Source organism: Propithecus coquereli, unplaced genomic scaffold (assembly GCF_000956105.1).
Source record: "Propithecus coquereli isolate 6110/MARCELLA unplaced genomic scaffold, Pcoq_1.0 Scaffold128, whole genome shotgun sequence".
NCBI lineage: Eukaryota > Metazoa > Chordata > Mammalia > Primates > Indriidae > Propithecus > Propithecus coquereli.
The window spans coordinates 1,764,240-1,773,439 of NW_012136969.1; the positions used below are offsets into that span (position 1 = coordinate 1,764,240).

The window sequence follows — 9,200 nt, forward strand, 5'->3', positions numbered from 1 at the left end:
TTAGTTATAAATTTAAAGAATTTGTAAGATGAATTTTATTTATCTCTCCTTAATTTCTAGCTATTACTGTTATAATATTGGTGAAGAAGGCTATATTTCTCCAAATTGGAAGTTTTGTAGCTTAAAAAGACTATAAAAAGCTGGTCACTTCAGTGGTTGATTTTACATCTTAAAATAACGTGGGGCTCAGCAGAACCTCTGATATTGAGAGAGCTTGCTGCCTCCAACAAAATCAAGTATCCAGGCCCAGATGAAATGTATCTTAGCGTGTTCAAAGAATTTGTATGTGACATAGTTTAATCAACAAGAATAGAGTTAGATTTTATCTTTTTAAAATTCAATGTGGATACTTCACAGCACAAACCTAAATTTTCAATGTGAGTCAGGTTCCTTGTTTGCCTTGCCCAGCTCTGGTTTAGGATTCAGCTTTTTTAGGTCTGCTACTTAGTTACCCTTTGTCCATATGCTTTCCAGCAGCTGGTGCCAGTGCTCTTTTGATGAAAATTTAAGTTGTTTCTACTCATTTGCTATTCCAAATAATACTGAAACAAAAAAACTTATGTAAAAAGAAAATTGACAGGTAAAGATTTTATCCAGATCAATGGAAAATAGAGCATGTATTAATTTTTTTTTTTTTTTTCTTGTAGGCCTTGAGAGTAATGGCTAAAATTATGAGAGAATGTTGGTATGCCAATGGAGCCGCTAGGCTTACGGCTTTGCGCATTAAGAAAACATTGTCACAACTCAGTCAACAGGAAGGCATCAAAATGTAATTCTGTGGCTTCGCCTGAACTCTACTTTTTTCTTCAGATCTGCTCCTGGGTTTTAATTTGGGAGGTCAATTGTTCTACCTCACTGAGAGGGAACAGAAGGATATTGCTTCCTTTTTGCAGCAGTGTAATAGAGTCAACTAAAAACTTCCCAGGATTTCTTTGGACCCGGGAAACAGCCATGTGGGTCCTTTCTGTGCACTATGAACGCTTCTTTCCCAGGACAGTTACAAAATATTGTGTAGTCTACCTTAATTTTTTATTAACAAAACTTGTTTTTTAAAAAAAGATGATTGCTGGTCTTAACTTTAGGTAACTCTGCTGTGCTGAAGATCATCTTTAAGGGTAAAGGAGCTGGATTGCTAAGTTATAATGAAACATTTCTTATTTTTAAAGAAAGTGATTTACTCCTGGTTAGTACATTCTCAGAGGATTCTGAACCACTAAAGAGTTTCCTTGATTCAGACTTCGAATGTACTGTTCTATCATTTTTCAGGATCTTAAAACTAACACTTATAAAACTCTTATCTTGAGTCTAAAAATGACCTCATATAGTAGTGAGGAAGATAATTTATGCAATTGTATTTTGTATACTATTATCGTTCTTTCACATATTCAGAACATTACATGCCTTCAAAATGGGATTGTACTATACCAGTAAGTGCCACTTCTGTGTCTTTTCAATGGAAACAAGTGGAATTGCTTAAAGTCTGTGTGTTAAAACCAATAATGTTTGAATTTGAAAAGTCTATTTGGGTAATCCAAACTTTTTCTGTTTTGTTTTTTGGAAGGGTTTTTGTGGTATGTCATTTGGTATTCCATTTTGAAAATGCCTTTCTCCTACCAAAATGTGCTTAAACCACTAAAGAAATGAAGTGGTGTTAATTAGTAAATCGTTATCATGGTCATGTTTGAATATTCTCATATCAAGCATTTTGATTGTGTTGTCTAAGTATACTTTTAAAAAATCAAGTGGCACTCTAGATGCTTATAGTACTTTAATAATTTAAAAGTTTGTAGCATACAGACTAATTTTTCTAAAAGGGAAAGTTTGTCTAGCTGCCTGTGAAAAGTTGTGTGGTATTTTGTAAGCCATTTTTTTCTTTATCTGTTCAAAGACAGTGTTATTTTTTTAAGAGATGAATTACATTTAAAGTTAGAATACGGTTAATGTTAAATAATAGGCCTTTTTCTAGGAAGGCAAAGGTAGTTAATAATTTGAATAGATAACAGGTGTGTAAGAGAGTCACATTTGTTACATAGGAGTAAGTGTTCGGTGGGTTCTCTGTCTTTGTAACCAAGGTTAGAGTTAGTGTGGTTTTGAGGTCTCACTACACTTTGAGGAAGGCAGCTTTTAATTCAGTGTTTCCTTATGTTTGCAGATTGCAACTGCTTAATTTACGTTTAATTTATGTAATTAATTTAGTGCACCCTTGATATTTGGGAGAGGTGGTAGCTAAAGAACATTCTGAATATAGGTTCTCCATTTACAGATGTTTTCGGTCAGATTAAATGTTCAAAGCAAACTTGTTGTGGTCTTCTTACATTAAGTTGAAACTAGTTTATAATAACTGGTTTTTACTTCCAGTGCTATAAAGTCTCTGCAGGGCTTTTACAGTTTTTGAAGTCCTTTTTATCACTGTGATCTTATTCTGAGGGGGCGGGGAAACTATCATAGCTGTTAGGCAAGACTGACTTTATAGTGCTGTCAATTCCCCAATAAAAGGGTCGGAATAACCTTTCCAGTATTTTGGTCAGGAAGAGATAGTGGCCATTTACAATGAATGAGTTGCATTCTGATAATGTCTTATCTCTTATACATAGAATAAATTCAAAAGACTATTTGGTCTTAAAACCAAAGTAATTTTAGAATGAATGACATATTACATAGGAATTTAATGTCAATTTCATGTGTTTAAAAACATCATGGGGAAAATATGCTTAGAGGTTACTATTTTGACTACAAGTTTGAGTTTTTTTCTATAGTTACCGTGATTTCATCGAAGCAAATGAATGAGTTTGAGAGGTTTGTTTTTATAGTTGTGTTATATTACTTGTTTAATAATAATCTCTAGTTCTGTGATCAGGTACTTCTTTTTTTTTTTGGGCCATTTCTAAGCCTACCAGTTCTGCTTTATTAAATCCAGGGGACCAATGCATTTTATCACTAAAACTATTTTTATATAATTTTAAGAACATACCAAAAGTTGTCTGATTTAAAGTTGTAATACATGATTTCTCACTTTCATATAAGGTAATCAACTTCTGCTGAAGATATTCTTTGTTAAATCAAAGATGAGTTGCAATTATACTGTTCTTGCCTAGGTGGATAAAATGTACTTTTGATGAATCAGGGAATTTTTTTAAAAGTTGGAATTTAGTTCTAAATTGAGTTTACATATTACTGCAGTTAATTCCTTTTTTGGCTAGGGACAGTTTGATAAACCCCAACTGGCTAATAATGAAAGTGAAAGTAACTTAAAAGATGAGATGGATCGTGATTACTGTGGCCATAACTGCAGGTAGATTTGACTAGAGTAATAATTTTTTCATTTAGAAACACAATCCTTTGTTTATACTGCCTATCCTAAGATGCTTACCTTCCAAGTTTCAACTTGGCTAAAACATATCTTCTGGCAAATTACCTGTCCACATTCATTTGTCAGTATCCTGAAGTGGGACTGGGGGAATTGTGACTTAGTGGGACACAGAAACCCCTGGTCCATCCTTCCTTCCTATCTTCAGCTCTGTTTCTCCCAGCCTGCTCTCCTGCTGGTCCCTGACTCAAAGACCATTGCCTCCCCTCAGCCTTTTGATTGAAGAGCCACTTTCGAGACCTACAGTAAAAGGGCTGAAGGAAGTTGTGGGATATACTTCCATTTCCTTGAGTCATTGGAGGTGGCAGGGAAGGATCTCCAAGTTTGGAGATTGAGCAGATGAGGCTTGCGGTGCTTCTGCTGGTTGCCCTGCTTTGACTTTAGCCTTGGACGAGGAGGGGGATGGCAGCTGCGGCAGTGGGAGTTGTGCCAGAAGCAGTGGCCACTTATATCCTGTTTAGAACAGGGTAGGCCCGAAGAGCTGAGCCTGTAATTCTGCTGTAATGATAGTGCTCAAGAAGTGCCTTGAGTCGGAGTACAGTGCCATGGCCGTCAAGAATTTCAGATTTCCATTCTTATTACAAAATTTACGTGGTAACTTGGCCATTTTTATAGTCTTGTGCACGAGTTACCTTTTTCTTCTCTGTGTCTGAGAACTGTCAGATATAGACTATTTCGTAAAACAAGATGGCAAAGAGCTAATTAAAATGCACAACAAAATCAATATTCCATTAGACATGTCATATCAAAAGCTTATTTTTATCCTTGCACTGAAAGAAAGATTGTAAGTCAACTGTTTCTTTTGTTTCTTGACCATGGCAGTGTTCTGGCTCCAAATGGTGGAGGTTCCAAATAATGGTTCTGTTATAGCTCAGCAGAAAATGTCAGAAAATTCAGATATTTTGAGATCCTAAAAAATAGCTCTGGACATGTACTGTAGCTTCTTGTGTCTGTTTTGGAACGCTGGATACCTGTGTGCCCTCTCTCTAAGAATGCTGGACTTCTTTATAAGGGTTGTCAGTACATTAGATTTTTCAATCCCATTATGCAATCTTATTTGTAAATGTAAACTTTTAAAAATATGGTTAATAACATTCAACCTGTTTCTTAAAACTGAAAAGGAACTTTAGTGAATTTGTTTTTATTTTTTTAATAAGATTTATGAATTGAATATCATGAACCATGTTTTGATATCCCTTTTTCACGTTGTGCCAATGGAATCGGGTGTTTGATATTTCTTTATATGTCAAGGAGATGCTTCAAAATGTCAATTGCTTTAAACTTAAATTACCTCTCAAGAGACCAAGGTACATTTACCTCATTGTATATATAATGTTTAATATTTGTCAGAGCATTCTCCAGGTTTGCAGTTTTATTTCTATAAAGTTATGGATATTATGTTGCTAAATTACTCAAATGGTACTGTATTGTTTATATTTGTACCCCAGATAACATCATCTATTCTTTCTGTTTTCTGTATTTTATTGTATTTGTGCAAAATTCTTTTGGCTTTATCATGGTAATCTCTGCCCTTTCAGATATGTACAGAAAATGTCCATATAAATTTTCATTTAAGTGGAATGATTTTGAGAAGCCTGTAAAGAGGAGAAAAAAAATAAGCTGCATTTCCCCATAAGTTTTTTTAAGTTGTATATTGTATTTGTAGTAATATTCCGAATGAGCTGTAAATAGGAAATAGAAGAGTGATGCTTAAGTCCTAACACTACAGTAGAAACATGGAAGCAATGCAAATAAAATACTTTTTTTTCCCAAGCACCAGTGGTATATTTTAACATAAATGTATACTGGAGTGAGCCATGCTGTTATGAAATGCGGTTGCTGGAGATAGCGACTGGAATCTTTGGGTTACAAGAGTCTTTAGAGGTTTTCCCAACCCTACCCAGTGCAAGTTACAAGATTGTAGCATATTTGAGAAATGCCCAACTGCTTACCGGTGTGTCTCCATGCCTGGTATCTGCTTTCCGCTTGCTTGGGGGTGTGGGTCTGCCAGTGGACAAGACCTGTCTGCACGTGAACTCCTGAACTCCGTCGCCTTCAGCTCAGCACGTTTGCTAAGTTTGTTAAAATGGTATCGCTATTTTGATTCTTAAGGTTTTTCAGTGATTTTTAAAGGAAAATTTTGCGTATTTTCATCTTCTTTCCTAATTTAAGGATTTGTGAGAATTGGCATAATTTGTAGTAATAGGCTTTTTTTTTTTTTTCTTTTGGTATATTTGAGTAGTCTCCCGGGGCTGAGAACTTGGCTGAACTGGGGAAATGGTTCAGAGAGGAGTTGTGGTCCTTAAACCCTTGACTGACTCTGGGAGGGGTTTTACGGATGGTATTGCTCTTACAGAAAAGACTAGTCACTTCAGTTTGAAGACTGGATTTAGGGATCTTTTTTCCTTTCATCATCATAAAGAATACACACCACTAGGATGTGGTGCTTTGTTGGAAGTTAGAAAAAAGTGAACTTATTTTAAAAACATCATAGATTCAGAGAAACAGCAGAACTAGCTTTATACAGGTCTCTGCTGCCTTTGTGTTTTCTAATTTGGAGGAAAGTGTTTTTACATATATGGCCTGATGGACATATCTTGCAACTCTTCATGTCTTTGGTTTTGTAATTGGGAACTACAAAACAGTGGGACTATTCTGAAAAAATGAGTAGAAAAAGTGATGTTAGAAAGGCTAGAATTCAGTTGTGCATGGTTCAGCCATGTATGGTTTTCAAGAATGATAGGCAAGATGCAGTTAAATAATATCATATTAAATCATTATGGAAATAAAAGATTTTTTTGTATGAGTAAAAGAAAAATGGAGGCCAGGAGCGGTGGCTCACATCTGTAATCCTAGTACTCTGGGAGGCCAGGGTGGGCGGATCGTATGAGCTCAGGAGTTTGAGACCAGCCTGAGCAAGAACGAGACCCCGTCTCTACTAAAAAAAAAAAAAAAAGGAAAGGCAAAGAAACTCAAGACTGTTTTCTTTCCTACTATGAAAGAACAGAATTAGAAAAAGTGGGGATTGCCAACCTTAGTATTCCTAAGAGGAGAAAGGGAAAAACAGTTGAGGGAGTTGAAGATAAGCATTAGAGGATCTGGACACAATTAGCTTTCAAAAATGAAGGCCAAAAATAATAAATCAAAATAAAGACATTCCTAGACAAAGAGACTAAGACAATTTGTTGCCTCTGGATATCTGCCTCAAAAGAAATACCGAAAGAGATCCTTCAGAACAGAAAATAAATGGCACCAGATGGTGACTTGAATCTCTAGGATGAAATGAAGAGCACCAGAAACGGTGCCTATGTGGGTAAGTACAAAAGACTGTGATTGTACTGCCACCATAACAAATAACTACAAATGTACTCGCTTAAAACAACACCCATTCTCAGAATTCTGTAATTCATAAGTCTGGACAGAATGTAGCTCAGTGGGTTCTCTGCTTCATATTTTGAAAGGTCAAAATTAAGGTGTCAGCTGGGCAGCATTCTTTTTTGAAGGCTTGGGATGAATAGGCTTCCAAGCTCATTCAGGTTGTTGGCAGAATTCAATTCCATGTAGTTATAGGACTGAGTTTTCTATTTCCTTGCTGATTGTTGGCCAGGGATCGTTCTTAGTTTCTAGAAGCCACTCTGGTTACTTAGTTTTTGGCCCCTACCTCCATTGTCAAAGCCAGCAATAATGGGTTGTCCTCGCACTTCTCTGTCGTCTCCCCTTCTGCTACATCTCTCCTCTGCTTCTGTTCCACCGCATCTGATTCTTCTGCTTCTGTCTTCTGTTTTTAAGGGGTCCTGTGATTACACTGGGCCCATCTGGATAATCCAGGATAATCTTCATATTTAGCAACCTCAGATGTATCTGCAGACTCCTTTCAAAGCAGTACTGAGATTGTTTGATTAAATAACTAGAGGATGGTAATTTTGGGTATATATTTGCCTACCACAATAAATATATGTTTTCTCTTCCTTAAATAGCATAAGATTGTATAAAGCAATAATTGTAGCACTATTGTTAAGTTTATAACAAATGCAGTGCGTATTATAATAATAGCACAAAGAAGGGGTAGGAAATGGAGCTATATTGGAACAAAGCTATATTTTACTGGAATTAAATTAGTCTTAATCTGAAGAAGATTATGATAATGGAAATCCATATTGAAGCCCCAAGAGCAACCACTAAAACATTAGTTTAAAAATATAGTTAGAAAATTAACACAGAGAAATTAAAATGGTACACCAAGAAATATTTAACACAAAAGGCAGCAGGAGAGGGACAGAGAGGCAAAAAGATACGAGACACTTGGAAAACAAATGGCAAAATGGCAGCCATAAATCTAACCGTACCAATAATTTCATTAAATGTGGGTGGACTAAACACTTGAATCAAAAGGTAGAAATTGTCAGGATGAAAAAAAGGAAGAATCAACTATATGGTGTCCACAGAGGCATACTTCAGATTCAAAGACCCAAATAGTTTGAAAGTGAAAGTATGGAAAAATACAGAGTGCAAACAGTAACCATAAGAGAACTAGAATGGCTATATTAATATCAAAGTGGGCTTTGAGACAAGAAATATTACTAGAAATAGAGAAGGACATTTCAAATGATAAAAGGGCCAATACAACAGGGAGCTTCAACAATTAACAAATGTGTATGCACCTCATGGAACCCCAAAATACCATGAAGAAAAAAATAATAGAAGTGAGAGGAGAAATAGATAATTCACCAATAATATTTGGAGATTTTGACACCTCATTCACAATAATTGATAGAACAACTCAAGAGAAAATCACCAATCTTATACAAGACTTAATGCTATCAGCCAACCTGTCCTGACATTTAATAAACCATCACTCACCAGCAGAACGCACATTCTTTTTGAGTACACATGGAACATTCTCCATATACTATGCCATAAAAGAGATCTCAGTGAATTCAAAAGGGTTGAAATCAGAAAGTGTGGTCTCCAACAATGTTGAAATTAAAAGTCAACAACAGAAAGTTTGCAAATCCCCAAATATTTAGAAATTAAACCACACATTTATAAATAACCCATGTCTTGAGGAAATCACAACGGAAATTAGAAAATAAACTTAAATGAATGAAAAAGCTCAGCATATCAGAATGTATAGTATGCAGCTAATACATTGCTTACAGGGAAATTTATAGTTTTTAAAGACCTGTTTGTAAAAGGTATTTAAAGCCCATGGAGATAGATGCAAAAATCCTTAAAGCAAACTCCATCCAGCAGCAGATAAAAAGATTTATACACCAGACCAAATGGGATGTATCGTAGGGCTGCAAGCTTCATTTAACATCCAAGAATAAATTAATGTGCCATATTAATAGAAGAAATAATAAAACCCACCTTATCAACTAAATAGACACAGAAAAAGCATTTGACAGAATTTGATGGCCATTCATGATGAAAACTCAACAAACTCGGAATAGAAGGCAACTTCCTCAATCTAATGAAGGGCATCTATGAAAAACCCATAGCTAACATACTTAATGGTGAAAGAGTACTTTTCTCCTTAAATCAGGAACAAGTCAAGAACATTCACTCATTGTTTCTATTCAATGTTGTCATGGAGATTGTATCCAGATCCTCCCTGTTCCCCCTGCAAAAGACTAAAGTATCAGATTGGGGAAAAAAAGTGAAATTGTCTTTACAAGTACATGATCGTGTAAGATTCTAAGGAATCCACCCAAAAAAAGCTACTAGAACTAATAAATTTAGCAAAGTTGTAGGATACAGATCAATATTAAAAAATTGAAATTATGGCTGGGCGTGGTGGCTGACGCCTGTAATCCTAGCACTCTGGGAGGCC

The 9,200-nt window shown here is 35.6% G+C and overlaps 1 protein-coding gene across 1 annotated transcript in view; it reads left to right on the top strand.

The window, feature by feature from the left end:
* The window catches only part of TGFBR1 (transforming growth factor, beta receptor 1), a 21,418-nt gene extending 20,472 nt beyond the window's left edge, over positions 1–946 (top strand). The window contains exon 7 of the mRNA XM_012638267.1: positions 648–946. Coding sequence (XP_012493721.1) covers positions 648–773 — 126 coding nt within the window. The 3' untranslated portion in view covers positions 774–946. The remainder of the gene's footprint in view (positions 1–647) is intronic.
* Positions 947–9,200: the final 8,254 nt, after the last annotated feature.